Below are 19,693 nucleotides of genomic sequence, written 5' to 3' on the forward strand. Positions count from 1 at the left end.
AGTATATTGTACAGTATAGTATATTGTATGAGATTGTGCTCCAAAACAAATTTAATCAACACTTTCATCTTAACTTTTGACATTTCGGTTTACTAATGCACATTAATTACGTCAAAAAAGAGCAAAGCTAAAAAATGTATCTTCAGAACATAAAAAGTTACATTGATATATTTACATTGGTTTTACACAACAGTTTCAACTCGTGTGGAAGATAATGTTGGATTTCATACCGAAGGCAAAATATTGATAAAAGTGAACAAGTCTTCTTCATCGCTTTGGTGAGTGTATTCAAAGGATGCGCGCTACCAGAGCCGCATGGCTGAGATACATCCTCCTATCCCATTTCCGATATTATTATGTGGAGTAGGTGACATAAACATGAACTGATATGTTATACTCTAACCCATATTGATAAAATTGAACGAGCCTACTACATCGCTTTGTTGAGTGTGATCAATGGACGTGCGCTACCAGACCTCATGGATGAAATACATACTCCTATCCATTTTCCGATATGATCAAGTGCAGTTGATGACATACACATGTACTGTTATGTTATACTCTAACCCATATTGATAAAAGTGAACGAGTTTTCATCATCGCTTTAGTGAGTGTGTTCAAAGGACGTGCGCTACCAGGGCCTCATGGCCTAGATACAACTCCTATCCCGTTTCCTATATTATAATGTAGAGTAGGTGACATACACATGTACTGTTATGTTATTCTCTAACCCATATTGATAAAAGTGAACGAGTCTACTACATCGCTTTGTTGACTATGTTGACTGTGTTCACAGGACGCGCGCTACCAGAGCCTCTTAGATGTGATACGTCCTCTTATCCTATTTCCGATATTGGCAAGTGGAGTAGGTGACATAACATGAACTGATATGTTATACTCTAACCCATATTGATAAAGGTGAACGAGTCTACTACATCGCTTTGTTGACTGTGTTCACAGGACGCGCGCTACCAGAGCCTCTTAAATGTGATACGTCCTCTTATCCTATTTCCGATTTTGGCAAGTGGAGTAGGTGACATAACATGAACTGATATGTTATACTCTAACCTATATTGATAAAGGTGAACAAGTCTACTACATCACTTTGTTGAGTGTCTTCAAAAGACACACGCTACCAGGGCCTCATGGATGAGATACATCCTCCTATCCAGTTTCCAATATAATTAAATAGAGGAGGTGACATAACATGAACTGATATTTATACTCAAACCCACATTGATAAAAGAGGGTTTCTTCTTCGCCTTCGAGTCTTCTTCGCCTCTTTGGTGAGTGTGTACACAATAAATATTTAACCTAAAAAAAGTGTAATGAATGCTCGTACGGTGTTCATCTGTTTTGGTGAAAAACTTTAGAAATTATATAATACGTTTTAGATGTCTAAAGTGTAAAACAAATGTATCAGAGATGTTAATGAGTAATGTTTGCTAACGCAAGCGCTCGCTCAATGCGTTGAAATAGTGGAGTCAGTGATGGTCATCAATTTAACAACAGATCATTTATCTTTCTCAATACATAACCGATGAGGCTGAAAACATGTTGCAGTAGTAGTTTACATGATAGTTAGTTTACATGGTACTTGCAGTTTTGGACTGAAATTATCATTCATTGGTTTAAACATGCTATTAAACGAGATTGTATCTATTAGTTTGTCTAGAGTTTAGGAATACGTTCATTCTTAACTTAGAACCTTCCCTTGCATGACACCTCTGAATAGAGTACGAGTTCCATTCTCACGATAATATTAAACTCTTAAATAATGATTTAATATCTAAGGAAGGGAGTCAACACATGTTCCCAAAATATTGGCAACTATTGTTAACATTGTTATACTTATAAAACAGTAAAATTGGGTCAATTCAACATTTATTGGTTGTGTTTACGTGATTCTCACAACAATATTATATGAGACATTTAGTTTTAAGTTGTATTGCAAATATTAGCTTGAATTTTTCCGTAACGATTCTCTGAAGTTAATTATTCTAATAGTTTTTGTTGATGATCACAAATTTACAGAGTTTTAATCACGTTACTATTTTAGATTTTAATGAATATTCGAATACCCAAGGGGAGCCCGTTTGGAGTAAACTCGACAATAATTCACATAAAGTAAAGTAAAAAGGTCTTATTTTACCAGGCGAAGTTAGGTCTAAGAAGCCCTCTCTAACACTTAACCTGGGAACAAATGACTTAAAGGTGACTTCCAAATCACCACCAACGGCCGGGCAGGCGAGCTGCTTGCAAGGACAGGATCTCTTAGCGGTCAACATTACAAACAGCAGCCACGCTGGGTGTTGCTTGATCCGGTTATCTTGCGATAACTCTTGTACCCGCTACACTATACCATATTCAAAAATTTAGAAAAGGCTTCTGAAACAGTCTCCTTATTGCAAAAACTAATCAATATATATTATTTTAAATGTGTTGTATTCCATGAACACTAGCTCTGGATTTTGAAATAAATTCATTGTCCAACTCGAATTCTTCAGCCTCAAGTTTCACGTAATTAGAGAATGGTAATGTTAAAGCAAAACCTACACAGTATAATTTACATTTATTGTATTAGACTTTGCTATTATAGGAAGTTTATCCAAACATGTATAGAACAGCTTTCAAACATACGGGTTGGTTTATTAATCTATGATTCCAGTCCAAAACTCGCAGTTAAAAATTTACATGTGCGTAGGTGTTAATTTTTGCATACAATGTTCAAATGTTTACCTTCTAAATAAATTATGTTGCTTTTTTCAAATACAAAACACACATTAAAATTCAACAAGTGTATACATTTTACAGTTTTTTGTAACAGAGCAAACCAAATTTAATTTATATAAAAATAAATTATAACTTTGTAAATAATACCTCAGTTTTCAGTATTAACAAGGTTTATTATACAACTTTATGTGTGATAGATTTGCAAATTTCAATTTATTATTTTCTTAACCAATAGCTTTTGTTCAAACATATTTTGATATGCCATTGATATTTTTATTTTTTATATAGATTTCCCGTAAAATATCTCCTTGTTTATGTAATGGTTATGAAAAGTAGCACCCTTGTCATTGTAATAGGTAAAGCTTTTTAATGACTTGGGGTTAAAGAACTGAAATATATATTTGAACTAAATTTATATTCGATACAACTGTTGTCTGTCGGTCATTGGAAAGATGGACCTTATGCTACATTTTCGTAAATCGATAATAAGTGTTTATAATTTTGAGATCGCTTAATAGCTCTATCTTGGTTTGTTAACCTCTCCCTAAAGATTAGAAATTTAGAGATAAATAGGCCACCATTTTACACGCCAGTTTTTTAAAAGAATGATAAATGACAAAGTTCAAAAATTTTTTGGAATTTTACTATCAAGTGAGTAGACCTATCATTCGGTAAATCACTGTGTTGGCGGTTTTAAAACTGACACTGATAATGTAACTGATATACACATTTGCAGCCTTTGAGGTAATATTACGTTACATAATAAATCATGTATAAACAGAAGAAAAGGAGACTGATTACTTGATACTCAACAAACATTTGTAAAATAAGAGCGTATTAAACCTCTAAAATACTAATAAACTTTCCAAGACCACTCTAGAAGATCTCTTCATAAACCAAAATTCGTCTTTTTTCAAAAGAAAGTTTTTCTAAAATAATTGGCAACCTTTACACAAAATAATGTATTAATACACACATTTGGCGACTAGAAGAAGGATGGCGGACATCTTGATTCTTCATAAGATGGTTAACGGTGCTCTAGACTGCCCTCGTCTTCTCTCTCTTCTCGAGTTTCGAATTCCGACATCCACTCGTTCCGGGGACATCTTTTTCAAGAGGGTACTTCCTTCTCTTTACAGCTACCACAGCTGTATTCCCAGACTTATGAGAGAAGGTAATGAGGTTTCAGGTGGTGTGGAATTTTTTGGATCCTCTTATCAGTCATTTCGATCGTGCTTGGGGAAGCTACTATGACGGGCAACTAGTTCCTAATTTGTTGTTGTTTAGCTGTTTACTGTTATTATTATATACGTGTTCATATTATATACGTGTTATTATTGTTGTACAGATTCCTATATATATATATATATATATATATATTGACCCTAAAGTAACCCACCATTATTATTTTTATTATATAATTTTTGTTGTTTAGCTGTTTCTGTTGTTATTATTATTGTGCCAGATTTATACATGTTATTACTGTTGTTCAGATTATATAAATATCATCTCACTATAGACCATAATGTAACTCGCCATTATTATTATATAAATTTTGTTGTTAGCTGTTTCCGTTGTTATTATTATTGTGTTCAGATTCTATACGTGTATTATTGTTATATAATTTTTGTTATTTAGCTGCTACTTTTATTATTATCTCGCCCAGACTCTTTACGTATTATTATATTATTATTGTCGTTAACTTGCAATAATTATTGTTGTTCAGATTCCATGGATATCATTACACTCATCATAAACCTTATTTAAATCACCATAATCCTTTATGTTATTATTGTTATTTTTCTCTGATTGTGTTTTGATTTTGTTGTTTTGATTAATATTAAGTAAAATGCTTGGTTATGGATAGCTGCCAACTTTGTTATAAGTTATGTTGTACAAAACGGTTTACCGTTGAAATAAATAAATAAATAAATACACTTTTAATTGTACGAGTATTTCTTGATGACATAGCAACGTGTTTCCACCAACTTGTTTTACTACCTGAGTCATATTTACGCATATTTATTAATGCCAGTAGGAAATCCATCCTGAATGTAAAAGCATTAAGGTTGAATATGTACACAACACAGGTGTGATCAAGATTTATTTTTAATCTGTTCTTCTGTTGGTGAGTCATCTTTAGAAGAGCTCCTGTTGGGCAGATTGAAGAAAAACGGCACCACTGCACAACCTGAAAACGAATACGTAAGTCATAAATACTTACAGGCAGGAAGCGTTAACCACCCATTAAAAGAAATGTAAATGCTATATTTTTATAATTTTGAACAGTTATATTATGTTAACATTAATTTCATTTAATATCAAATTAAAGAACTCTAAACGTAAATTAAAAAATCAAAATATCATCAAGAAATAAGCCTATAGCCGTTCTGTAAGTAAGTCATTTGTGTTATTTCATCATTACAATTTGATCCACTGTGTTTCTTTCCTAAATGTAACTGGACTTTATAGTTTAGTCTTATATTATAGTATAAATTATGCTTACACAGCAAAGTCCCAGATATTAAGCGGAAGAGGAGTGAACATTGAGAGTCTATCAGCAGACTGAACACCTGGGAACCGATTATAGCACCGAGTCGTCCACAGATCATGTTAACCGACACAGCCATAGCTCTGTAACATATCAAACTTACAGAATACCTGGGAACCGATTATAGCACCGAGTCGTGTACAGATCATGTTCACCGACACAGCCATAGCTCTGTAACATATCTAACTTACAGAACAACTGGGAACCAATTATAGCACCGAGTCGTCCACAGATCATGTTCACCGACACAGCCATAGCTCTGTAACATATCCAACTTACAGAATACCTGGGAACCGATTATAGCACCGAGTCGTCCACAGATCATGTTCACCGACACAGCCATAGCTCTGTAACATATCAAACTTACAGAATACCTGGGAACCGATTATAGCACCGAGTCGTGTACAGATCATGTTCACCGACACAGCCATAGCTCTGTAACATATCAAACTTACAGAATACCTGGGAACCGATTATAGCACCGAGTCGTCCACAGATCATGTTCACCGACACAGCCATAGCTCTGTAACATATCAAACTTACAGAATACCTGGGAACCGATTATAGCACCGAGTCGTCCACAGATCATGTTCACCGACACAGCCATAGCTCTGTAACATATCAAACTTACAGAATACCTGGGAACCGATTATAGCACCGAGTCGTCCACAGATCATGTTCACCGACACAGCCATAGCTCTGTAACATATCAAACTTACAGAATACCTGGGAACCGATTATAGCACCGAGTCGTCCACAGATCATGTTCACCGACACAGCCATAGCTCTGTAACATATCAAACTTACAGAATACCTGGGAACCGATTATAGCACCGAGTCGTCCACAGATCATGTTCACCGACACAGCCATAGCTCTGTAACATATCAAACTTACAGAATACCTGGGAACCGATTATAGCACCGAGTCGTCCACAGATCATGTTCACCGACACAGCCATAGCTCTGTAACATATCAAACTTACAGAATACCTGGGAACCGATTATAGCACCGAGTCGTCCACAGATCATGTTCACCGACACAGCCATAGCTCTGTAACATATCAAACTTACAGAATACCTGGGAACCGATTATAGCACCGAGTCGTCCACAGATCATGTTCACAGATACATCCATAGCTCTGTAACATATCCAAATTACAGAACAACTGGGAACCGATTATAGCACCGAGTCGTCCACAGATCATGTTCACTGACACAGCCATTGATCTGCAGCACCGAGTTGTTTACAGATACAACCATAATTCTATAACACATTAAACTTCGGCGGATCTGCAGAACGAGCTACTTCTACCAGATCTCATAGCTAGACGAAAGGCTGCAGATGTCCTGTTCCTTGCCAAATTGCTGAATGGTCTGCTTGATTGTCCTTCTCTCCTCGCACAAGTGGATATCCGCTTTCCTTCAGCTACTCGGTCGCGTGATCTGTTCGGCAGGCGTCACTCTCGGCGTGATTATGACTTTCATGGTCCCCTTGCCCGAATGATGAGACTGCGAAATAACTTCTGCCACCTTGTCAATCTTTTTCACGACAGTGCTTCGACCATCCGGGGAAGAGTGCTGGCATCCCTCCGCGGTCCTGTGTAGATACACAATTTCTAATCTTCACATGTTGTATGGTAATTTATTTCATTGTTATGCTTGTTACCCCTCATATTGATTGTTGTGTTCCTGAATAGTTTACTGCTTTGTTGTTATGTATTATGTCGTTTGTTGTTACTATTTACTTGTATTATCAATTGTTATATTTAATCATTTATGTTGTTGTTTTTGTTAGATTCTTATCACTGTCAACTTTATTTTTATTTAACTCATTCTTTCTTTCTTTCAGTTGATATTTAAATATTTATATATGTATACTACCCGCTTGTACTTTGGCTTGTTTGCCGTTGGAATGTAATAAAAAAAAAAACTTAAAGAACACCTGGCAACCAATTGCACCGATTTGTTCACAGATCATGCTCACCAGACAACTATAATTCTATAACATATAAAACTTACAGAACACCTGCCATCATGAAGTAATAGACAAAATCAGTTACACTACGTTTTCAGATATGATATCTGATCTCTTTCTTAGGTGGATAACCAACAAAAAGAAAACCATATAGGTTAGAATGAAACGTTGTGACACGCATAGGTCAGGAACCACAACAACCATTTTGTGTGTCACCTCACCTGTATGTACACTATCTATAAAGCATGCTCTTAATAAATAAAAAATTTCAAAACACTAATTATATAAACCGAACTAAAGAATATCCGTCACATTTGGTCTTCACTGAAAGACCAACCACTGAAAACTTACCAGAGGCCAATAGTAAAGGCGACTAATAGTGAATTTCTTCTTTTTCCACCATCTTGTTTCTGCCGTGACGATCCCCATTTACTATTGGCCTCTGGTGAGTTCTCGTTAGTTGGTCACACAGTGCTGACCTATTTTGACATGTATTGTTTAGTTCGGGTTTAGTGTGATTGAGATTGACGCACAACGTGTTTGTTGAGAATTCTGAATTATGATTTGAATCTCTTGGAATAATTTGTTATAGTTTGTTATAACTTGTTATAGATGATATTTTGACATTTTTTAGTCTCTACATTCTTAACATCCCAACTCTTTACATGAAACACAAAAACCTATTTCAACCTACTAATACCGACAGATACAATCTTTGAAACTCCAGTTCTTTAGTTAAAAAAAGCACAACACTAAATTTTTAAACATATACTTATTACTCTGCAATTAAATTATTTAATGCCCTTCTTCCACATCTTAGATCGGATTCAGATGTGTTCTTGTTTCAGAGGAGGCTTAGAGAATTTTTATTCCGTTTGGAATGTTATAGTTTCCAAGAGTATTATGTCAAACTGTCCAATCTGTAAAATAGTGATACTATAGTAACATATCTAATACATAATTATTATACCTGATATGTAATATAGTTTACAATGTAAGCAGGTGCTTTATGGTCTAATTCTTATGTCAACTATATTTATAGATAAATAATATTGAATGGACCTTTGTCAATGCTATGTGTACGGTAGGATGACAATAAAAGATTTTGACTTTGACTTTGATTTTGTAGATATGTATTAGGTTAGTTACACAACTGAGGAAGCAATCAAACTGCACATCTCTAAATGTGGTGTTTCACAGTTTTTGTATCACTTAACGATGACAGATGTCCGGAAATCCTGTTTCCTTCATATTTTTTCCATTTTCAAAACAAACACACAACTAATGTTATTTCTGTAATCCCCTGATGTACAATCCCTGCATTATTAATACGGGAAGCTTTCTTTGTTGTGAAGAAGTGATTTACCCGTTTACCAGAATCTCCCTTCCCTACGTAATACCTGATGTAAGTTGGGAAGAGTTCAATCAGAATACTGGAGAGAACGTTGTAGCAGACCCCGGACAAGATGGGCATCCCTCCAAACAGCATAATTATGATAGACGTATCTCGAACCACAGTGAGAAGAAACGCCATACATCCGCATAATATTAGTATAACAGCTGGAACATCAACGAGGAAAATCATTCTTTGAATTCCAAACACTTAATTGTATTCGTATTATGAAATTAAATATAATGTAAATTTTAAATCTCCAAAACTTACGTACAAGTGTAATTTTCAGGATTAAGCAGTTTGTGAGAAATTGTTATATAATTATACCTATCTAATGTTAAATACTCTGATGGAAGTTGCTATTTGACGTGAACTAATTTTCCAGCTGTCGAACACTTGTGCATATATTACTTGGGTCTATCAATACTGTACTAAAAAATTCACATTTTCAAGGGACTTTTTGGTTTTTTATCACAAAAGAAGAAAATCCCTGCTGATTTTAAAACGTGTAATGCAAGCATAGGTCAAGTTATAAATCAAATTAAAGGGCTTTGTTGGTAGAGCAGAAGCCGAACCTCAAAAGCCAAAATAGCTAATAATAATAATAAAACTACAATTATACAACCACCACTAAAAGCTAAAGAGCAACTACAATAGCAGTATTTTAGATAAGAGTCATTGTGGTTTAATTCCATTTTAATGTGATACCTAAAAGTAATTGTCTTGTTTTTGAACACTGTTGATTTAATATTTTGTATTTACTCCATCTTTTTACTATAGGGTTTCTTTGTATCAATACCTAACCAAGGAATAGGGTCTCAGAGGGTACCAAGTCATTATTCTCCAGAAAGAAATAATGGATTTTTTTCTTTTTCCATTGTAATTTATCTAAGATTTACTTAAGTAATGCGTTTCAAAACGTATAACTGCTGTCGTTTTAAGCAGAGTAATCTTTTTTAAGCCTGGTTTGCAGCGTTAATTTAAGATTTTCAAGATTTCCTCTGAGACACGTTCTTGTGTGATAAAAGCTGAAATACTTTAGCATAACAATGATACACTTAAGTATTATATTGATACTTATATTGCCTTCTGGAAGGCAGGTTCCAGAATCAACTGAAACACTATATATTTTACCTTACCAAGTCAGTTGTTACAAGAAAAAAAGATACAAAATAGTTTTTCGAAAGGCTTTTTCCCAAAAAGTATAGGCTATAATACTCATTTGGGAAGAAATTTTTCAATAAATGTTAAATGATTTTTGTGTATAAAACTGTTTCTAAATTAAAAATATGATATTTACGAAGTTTTATTACTTAGAATTCTAATGTGTAGTTCTATGTTTATATGTTAACCTAATCAAAAATTAGTCTATCAAATTAGTTTCGACAAATGAAGCATTTTGCTCTATATTCATTAGAGGTCAAAAATTCAGAAATACATTTAAACATCCAAGGAAGTAATTTTTTTATTAAACTACGAAGTTGCCTAAGTATTTTTAATCAATTTAAAATATAAGGAAATATAATTTTCATGAAGACTCACAACTTAAATTGCACTTATGTGTTTAATTAGCTTAGAGTTTGGTGAAAACTGATCGTTTGTGTGTTTTCGTTGAAACCTCAAGTTTATTTTCTCGTAGTTAAATCAATAAATAACTTCGAGGTTGCCTTAGATAATAATTTTGCTAAGACGAATAAAAAATACTAAGCTTTATTATAAGTAAAGGTAGGTGATTTCTTTGTTACATCACATTTATATGACCCGTTTTTGAGATACGAGTTACGTATTAGTTATATTCTTCGTTCGCCTTGTTAAGTTTTATGATTATAAGCTCTATGACATTTTTTAAGATGTTTAAAGACCTAAATATGACACTAGTCGTCATGTCAAAACAGTCGGATAATAGAATATCAATAGCATATTCATAAACTATATATTTTAGAAGTTGGAGTAAAAACCAATGTCACTATTTTTGTAACAAATAAACAAAGGGTTTATAGGAATCCCATTTATTTTGTTTTCTATTGTTAAACATCTTAAAACCACTAAATTGGCTGGGATAATAGAAGTTCAATAATACTCACAAAGAATATGTCTTCTGTCAAACAAAGGCACGATGACACTGGCAGCCAACATAATTATTGGCTGTACCAGTGATATAAGGACGTTAGGTATAAAGACAGCAGTGTTTATAGTTGCGTTACACTCCACTGGGGCGCTAGTGGTATTAAGGCTAGAAGTGAGATTCTCTCGCTTGGTCACCATCTCACACATTGAGAAGTCACCCTCGTGAGACTCCTTGTAGAACGCCATACGGTTCGTGATCTCAGGTAACCAGAGGAATATGGTGTTTACACTGGAAATAAATTAGGTATAAACAGTGGTGTTCATAGATGTGTTAGACTTCACAATCAATAGACCAACATCTCACACTCTCGTAACCCTCCCTTTTTGAAGACCATACGGTTGGCAATATATGTCCAACTTGCGTAGGGCACGGTAGCAGGATTATTATCAATATGTTAATAATTCCTTTTTTTGAATATTGCTTTTGACGAGGGAAGGGATGTGAAAGATATAGGATTTGGTTAGGTTGCTATAGTTGAGTGGTAGCAGTAGAGAAATTAATAATACTACGTCTCGAAATCTGCAATGTGATCACTTCTTCAGGACAATATGAGACCTAACACATAACTAAAATCTAGGTTAAAATAAACAAATTACACAAGAGCGTTCCGTCACACTTATGTTAGGAATCACAACCGACCATGTTGAGTGTCAACTCCAAGCACTTAACTCCTTCCAGAGTCAGGTGTTTCTTTCAAGGTTTACTAGAAATCACCTGGTAGATGAAGTTTACATCGGTCGTAGTAAGTTCTCGACAGGACTAATAATTCTCTACTTCTAGCTAAATATAAGGAAAATGGGATTATTGGCTCTATCTCCAACTGGCTCCTTAGTTGCATCATACATCGTCCTCAGGCTGTTCGTTATGCTGCTACGACAACTTCTGCATTCAACGCTGCTTCTACCATTCCTCATGGTTCACTCTTGGGCCCTTTCCTATTTAAAGTTTTTATTAAGGCCATTAAAGGAACCATAAATATACCATTTGTTTATTTTCACTGACGACATTGAGATTTTCCGATAAATTTACTCTTTTGAAGCTGGTCAAAACTAGCAACGTTCTCTTGAATCTTTACTGATGTGGTGCCATTTAACATAATGTCTGACACTCCTAACCAATCTATAATCCACGTTCTGCAGAAGGACTGATGTCACTTTGGGTGACAATTATGGACGATAAACGAGTAAAATGGTTCCACAGTATTAGGGACCTCATATAGTCATTGACTCTTTTCTTTGAATTCGACCTCCACATTAACATCTACAGAGTGGCATCGGGGATGATTGGCCTAATAATTCAAACATTTATTTAATTTAAAACTCAGTCTCAGTGATTCTTCTCTGCAGTCTCTCACTTGTCTCCAGTTATTTGAATATGCCTCTGTTCATTGGTCTACTTTGAGACTTCGCCCCTTTGACAGACTTCGATAGATCCAGAGGATCGCCAAACATGTCAAAGTTGAGAGTTATCAGTTTTGTTGCTCCTGCCTTGTTCCCTCGTACCTATGCATTGACAGATGCATTGACGGATTTATTTGGAAAAAAAAACCATTGAAATAAAAATAAAAATGTAAAAATAGCTTATTTCTAGAGTTTTTATAGATGTACCGGTTCTTTGTGTTTTGTCTTAAACAAAATGCCATTTTTCACCGAATGCCATTTTGGATCAAAGTAAATAACGCAATTAAAAAAATCCTCTTATCTATTCAAACTCAGTTTCTTTAGCTTAACTAGTTTCAGATAAAATAGTTTTTTAGAAAAAATAATAAATATTGGCTAGTGGCTAAACGAGATTTTCTACGTTTATATGACAAGTTTTTATTAACGAGTAATATTACTCACAGATGTTTTTGAGACCCTTTTGTCAACACCCTGTACATATACATACACAAATAAAAATCCAACTCGTTAAAGCAATACTCTCCTCAAGAAACTTCAAAATTTATCCATGCTACAGATTTTATGCACAATTACTGTTTTTAATATTAATATTTATTGTATTTATAAACGTCTGAGACATAATTTCATTTAAATATACATTACATGTTACAAATTACATGCATACAATAAATAACTAAATTATTACAAGTATGTATTGAAGATCAAAATAACTCAGTCTCGAGGGGCTTTTTGTAAATAGTGGTACAGTTATTCCAGGGTTCATCCACACTAACCGATTTATACAGAGCATTCTGCTCATTTTCACTTGTGATCTGATCGTAAAAAAAAAACTATCAAATAAGATAGTAGAACGAAGAGAACAAAAAAATGAGAACTAAAATGACATTGCAGTAACAAATAGATCACAATTTACTGCACTACTATTACTATGAATGTGAACTACAAGGGATACATTGGGAAGAGAGATACGATACACCACTTACCATAAGCAAATGTCAACCATCAATATAACACAAAGAACTAAATTCTTCAAGAATGGAGGCTTGAACAGAGGCAAGGTCTGGTCACAAATGTGTTTTAAGACCGGCATCACCCCTTTTCCTCCAGATGGTTGTGGCGCGGGTACCTCATTGGCGTCCATTTTTACTGATTCTACCTTAACATAACAGGCACAATAATAGTGAACAATAGCACATAGCTGAGGTCAGATAACTCTAACGTGTAATACCAATCAACCAAATAATCGTATTGTTTGTTTTTTATTCCTTCTACGTGTATACGTAAATATAAATAGGTTGTCACGTAACTCTCTGGACAAAGGTATACCAAGTTATTGCTCAGGTCAAGAAAAACTTATTTGACTATATACATGGTCTCTGATGCTTAGTTTCCCATCTTGTTGTCTTTATGTATTTTGTATTGAAAAATTAATATCTTAAAAACTAATAATTCCAATTACACCAAATTGGATTGAAATGTTTAAGATGAAAAGGCCAGTCATTGAGAAAAATATCAATAAATTATTTTTAGTATTTACAAAATGGCGGTCATAAAAATATTTAAACTTTGAATATCTTAAAAACAAACAGTTTTTTTCAAGAATTACAAGGTTAAAAGATCTTAGAGGATATTATTACAAATATAATGACTTTAAACTATTTAATAGTTGTTGTCTTTGTGTTTCTTGAGAAAAAACTGTTTGTTTTTAAGATATTCAAAATTTAAATTTCTTATGGCCCCCATTTTGAAAATACTAAAGATAATTTTATGATATTTTTCTCAGCAACTATTCTTTTTGTCATAAACGTTTGAACCAAATTTTGTATAATTTAAATTATTAGTTTTTAAGATATTTTTTTTATTAAAAAAAACATAAAGACAAACAGATGGGAAACTAAGCATCAGAGACCCATGTTCATATGGTGATCTGAGCAAAAACGTGGTATACATTTTTGTAAAGAGAGTTACAGGATACCTTGTATAATGACTTTCTTTCAGCCTTAAGGAACCCTTCTAGTTTTTATTACTTAGGACAAGAAGCTAAGAAATCTCTCAATACACTTAGTCCTGAAGGACTTTGTGCTTGCTTTTGGAATGAAAACATATTGGACCGTCTCACATGGAGGGATTACTTACGTAATCCGTCGTGTCACTTTAGAAGAGGGGAAGGCTAGCTCTGTACTTACCCTCTTCCAGTCAAAGCGAGCGGAGGAGACAATGAACTATACCTGTATATTTAAGCTTGAAAAAACCTTTAACATTAAGAGGGAGTAACACATTTCTCAGTAAACCAGACCAGTCACCGGATCTCCCCAATATGTTAAAACTTGCAATTAGTGATGTACCACTCATGGGCATGCATTGTGTTGATCAGATACATGTATAACGACGGTCTTTGATATACCTAATTTAGGTTTTAACTGATAGGTAGGTATTCCAGTCTTACAAAAAACCTTAATCGTGCATTTTTCACGGTAGCTTTTGTAAATATTATCTTCACATACAGAACACAGTTCCTGTTGCCTAAAGGGGAGGGGGCGAAATCCCGCCTCTTATATTCTCTATGACTTCTTCTGAGTGAATATATCAAAGAACACAACTCTACTTCACTTATTTCATATTAAACGAGATCCCTGTAAATATACCAATAACCTTAGCATCGAATTTAACTAGTGATACATTCATACGTTGTGTTCAACAGTTTCTCCGGAATTGAGAAAACAAAGAATATTATATATATATATATATATATATATATATATATATATATATTATATATATATATATAATAAGCAAACAACATGATATTGTTTAATTCCTCAATATATTCTGTGAAACTATTGAACACAACATAATATGTATATATATTGAAACAACTCAAATTACTCAAGAAAAGATGACAGAGCTGTTAAACATGTGTTGTTGGTCATGCAGCATCAACAGCAAAAACTGTGATGAGTGTACTTAGACTTGAAGTGATAAAAGTTCATCAGTGATAACAATAATAAATTGTATTATTCAATGCTGTTACATGTACATTAGATAATAGTTTCACTAAACATTGTAAACTATTAGCGTAAGAGAGATGAAGTCAGGTTATAAGTCTATCAGAGGCACTTCACTAAAAAGCCTAATAATTAAAAGATACATAAAAAGTTAGGAACAAATACAAAACTCAGTCCGTATAAAAAGGACGAAAAATTGCAAAAAAGAATAGATCAGCCTGTTCTATAATAGTCTAAGAATTATATAATTAAATGTATGGTATATAAAGGCCTAATTAAAAATAGCTAATATTTTTAACTAAGCATCGGGGAAGTTTAAATTAATTTTATTGATGTATTAAATATGTCTAAGAAGTTCCATGTGTTTTTTTAAACTTTATTTTTTGATATGTAAGAACTGTAATTGCCAACTTGTAATAAATATATAAAACGTTTCGATGGAAATTAGCATAATATTATTATAATATTAATAACTATAGTGTAATTGTAATGCCAAGATAAAAATTAAATTAATTAAAATTTCATTCTATTTAATTTCAACATATTTAACTTAAACGATATTTGCTCTGTCTGATGTCACATTTTGTTTGAGTGTAAATATTATCAACAAATTTTATTCATTCAAAATTAAATTGATTTGGAACATAAAATGATAAAAATTTCAAATATGGGAAGTTTATTTTTTTATGTTCGACAGATATTTGCCTCTCCTTTTCTTCTGGTTTAGCACTTTTCAAGTGGCACTTATATTGTAATTTAAGTTTTAATTTTACTGAACGCAACCTTTTGAAATTTTGGATTTAGAAAGCTTAAATTACTCTGCATAACACTGTAATACTTTTCGTAATATAACCATTTAACTGTGTAAACTGAATAAAATGTTATGCATTATAACCTACAGGTTCTTATATTGTATGTTCAATAAACTCATTATTTCTTAGTGTCATAAACTCACAAATGTTAACATAATATGTTAGTGGCAAAGGTTCTTGATTATGGTTATCTCCATAACATTTTCAATTTCATTGTAAAAGTTAACATAGACTATATTCATTACACTTACAGGATAACTGCCAAGAATCTTCCCAGAGTTTACTGAGTGAACTCTCTGAAGTATTTTTAGAGAGGCCTCACTCTTTCCTCTAGTGAGCATAAATTTGGGACTTTCCGGCGTCATGCAAAACAGTAAGCTGGAGATCACGCTAGGGACTCCACATAACAGGAAAAAGAGTCGCCAAGGAGTGAATGTAATGAACCAGAGGTCCAATTTCCAGGAAGCTTGTAACGTCAACCATCCGATTACTGAAACATGACACAGTAAACCATAAAGTAAGCTGGAGACAAGGCTAGGAACTCCAAATAACAGGAAGAATATTCACCAAGGAGTAAATTTATAGAACCCCGATTTCCAGGAAGCTTGTAACGTCAACCATCAGATTACTGAAACATGACAGAGCAAACCATAAAGTAAGCTAGAGACAAGGCTAGGAACTCCAAACAACAGGAGGATATTCACCAAGGATTAAATTTATAGGAACCACGATTTCCAGGAAGCTTGTAACGTCAACTACCCGATTACTGAAACATGACAGAGTAAACCATAAAGTACGCTGGAGACAAGGCTAGAAACTCCAAATAACAGGAAGAATATTCAACAACGAGTAAATTTATAGAACCTCCAATTTCCAGAAAGCTTGTAATGTCAAACACACGATTACTGAAACATGAGAGATTGAGCTTTACAGCAAGCCGGATATCAGGGTAGGAACTCCACAACATCTGAGGAATAGTTCCCAAAATCTTAATGTAATGAACGAGAGATCCAATTTTTGGAAGCTTGTTACGGCAACTATCCTATTACTGAAACACGAGAAGGTTAACTTTACTCTTGATAGATCTAAGTTCTATGTTCGATAGATATTTTTATACAGGATTTAAAAACAATATGAGATTTCAGAAATTTGTAATTGCTGTTTGTTAAAAAAAGTGTTACACATTATGTATATATAATGAGTATATTGGTCGACTGAAATATAATCAATGAACATAAGTTTAATTTTGATATATATATATATATATATATATTACACATCACTTTTACTTTTCTATTAATGTTGAATAGAAAATTAATTTGATTTCATTTATGATAATTATACAATGTACTATTCAGCACACTGGATCATTTAATTTTTAAGTGCTATAGAAACCAAACAATCAATCAGGAAGGGGTATATCATTTATTCATCCAGGACATGATATCACATTTGTCAAGAAATGCAATGTAAAATATTCAGTTACATCTGCATGTATAAGAGAAAGTTAAAAAAGACAAGTTATTACATGAAAAACTGCCTCACTGAATATAACACTAAAGACGATCATCGAAGGAGACAAATTGTAAATCATTCATCTGTAGTATCATGTAACCTTTAACGTTTCTCGCCTTAGTGACCTTTAAGTTAATTTATAAAATGATATTGAACAAGGTAAGGTAATATATTAAAACTGCCTCTCTGAATATGACATTGAAGAGGTAGACATGAAAGAAGTGAAATTGTAAACCATTCATCTGTAGTTTAGTGTAAACCTTTAACGTATCTCGCATTACTGAGCTTTAGGTTAATTTATAAAATAAATTTAACACGGGAATATATTTCATGAAAAACTGCCTCACTGAATGTGATATTGAGGATGCTGACATCAAAGGAGAGAAATTGTAAATCATTCATCTGTACTCTCCTGTAACTATTACCGTTTCTCGCCTTAATAACCTTTAAGTTAATTTAAAATATAAAGTTAAACACGAGAATATATTTCATGAAAAACTGCCTCACTGAATATGATATTGAGGATGCTGACATCAAAGGTGTGACATTGTAAATCATTCATCTGTAGTCTCTTGTAACCTTCAACGTTTCTTGCCTTAGTGAGCTTTAAGTAATTTGAAATCAAGAGTTGAACAAGAGAAAATATTTCTTTAAAAACTGTCTCGTTTATTATGATGCTACAGAGGTTGACATCTATGGAGTGAAATTGTAAATCATTCATCTGTAGTCTCTATAATGTGCTTTGAGTTATTTTGTAGTAGGTTGAAGTCTAGAAGGTATTTTTCGAAAAATTGCCTCGGTGAATAAGAGAATAAGGAGGTTAACCATCAAAAGAGTGAATCATTCATCTATAGACTTATATAACCGTTAAAGTTACGCACCATAATGTGCTTTTACGTAATTTATAAAAGGAATTTGTAGACTAGAATGTATAATTTGAAAAATTGTCTCGTTGAATAAGAAACTAAGGAGGTTGACATCAAAACAGAGAAACATGTATCTATAGTCTCATATAACCGTTACAGTTTCCCGTTATGATGTGCTTTTAGTTAATTTACAAAAGAACGTTGAACACCAGACGGTATTGTTTGAAAATCGTCTCTTTGAATATGAAACTAATGAGGTTGACGTTAAAAGAGTGAATAGTTCATCTTTAGTCTCATGTAACCGCTATAGCTTCCCAAAATTATTTTGCTTAGAGTTTAATTTATAAAGGAAAGTTGAAGACTAGAAGGTTTTATATGAAACATTGTCTCGCCGAAAATGACACTGAAGAGGTTGACATCAAAGAAGTAAAATTTTAATTCATTCATCTGTAGTCTCCTATAACCGTTACAGTTTCCTAAAATTATTCTGCTTAAAGTTAATCTGTAAAGGAAAGTTAAAGACGAGAAGGTTTTTATATGAAACATTGTCCGCCGAAAATGACACTGAAGAGGTTGACATCAAAGAAGTAAAATTTTAATTCATTCATCTGTAGTCTCCTATAACCGTTACCGATTCTAGCCTTAGGGAGCCTTTAATGTAATTTGAAATAGAAATTTGAACACGTAATATATTTTATGACAAACTGCCTCACTAAACATGATATTGACGATGCTGACAGCAAAGATATGAAATTTGTAAATCATTCATCTGTAGTCTCTTTTATCCTTTACCACTTCTCGCCTTATTCATCTTTAAGTTAATTTATGACATAAAGGTGAACAATAGAAGGTATTATATGTCAAAAAGCCTCAGTGTATATGATACTTAGAAGTTTGATAATAAGGTGAGAATTTATAAATAATTTTATCTTAGACTACAGTGAAAACTTCTTGTGCCTATTACTATTTCTGGTCTTAGTGAGTTTTAAGTTATTATTAAGGAGACTGCATATTATATACATAGTTCTTTCTAACTAAACATTCCTGGTCTTTGCTAATTAGGCTCAATGTATACTATATAGTTTGTAAGTCGTAAATAGTTAGGACTACTGTTTTGTGGTTTTTCAAAGTTATTTAAATTACCATAAATGACAGTGCTATTATAAAATTTAGATGGATGGACACCATGAGTCGTTACTAGCTTCCCTCGTGCTGCATACATCATTTTAAATCTATAACTCATTTCATTGTCTAAATAGCTTGCGAGCAGATAGACAGACAGTCAAACAAAAAGAGGTTCGACACAAAAATAACA

At 33.3% G+C, this 19,693-nt stretch overlaps 1 protein-coding gene across 4 annotated transcripts in view; it reads right to left on the minus strand.

The window, feature by feature from the left end:
• Positions 1-4,820: 4,820 nt before the first annotated feature.
• Positions 4,821-19,693, minus strand: part of LOC124355415 (synaptic vesicle glycoprotein 2B-like) — a 35,664-nt gene continuing 20,791 nt past the window's right edge. For 3 of the 4 annotated variants that reach the window (XM_046806553.1, XM_046806552.1, XM_046806555.1), the window contains 6 exons: positions 16,249-16,487; positions 13,164-13,336; positions 10,737-11,008; positions 8,660-8,819; positions 5,240-5,367; positions 4,821-4,924 (listed from right to left, as the gene is read on the minus strand). In XM_046806553.1, coding sequence (XP_046662509.1) covers positions 4,830-4,924; positions 5,240-5,367; positions 8,660-8,819; positions 10,737-11,008; positions 13,164-13,336; positions 16,249-16,487 — 1,067 coding nt within the window. In that variant the 3' untranslated portion in view covers positions 4,821-4,829. Of the gene's footprint in view, positions 4,925-5,239; positions 5,368-5,580; positions 6,336-8,659; positions 8,820-10,736; positions 11,009-13,163; positions 13,337-16,248; positions 16,488-19,693 lie in introns of those variants that run through there. The other variant, XM_046806554.1, reaches the window with a different exon arrangement.

This window comes from Homalodisca vitripennis, chromosome 2, assembly GCF_021130785.1.
Source record: "Homalodisca vitripennis isolate AUS2020 chromosome 2, UT_GWSS_2.1, whole genome shotgun sequence".
Classification (NCBI taxonomy): domain Eukaryota; kingdom Metazoa; phylum Arthropoda; class Insecta; order Hemiptera; family Cicadellidae; genus Homalodisca; species Homalodisca vitripennis.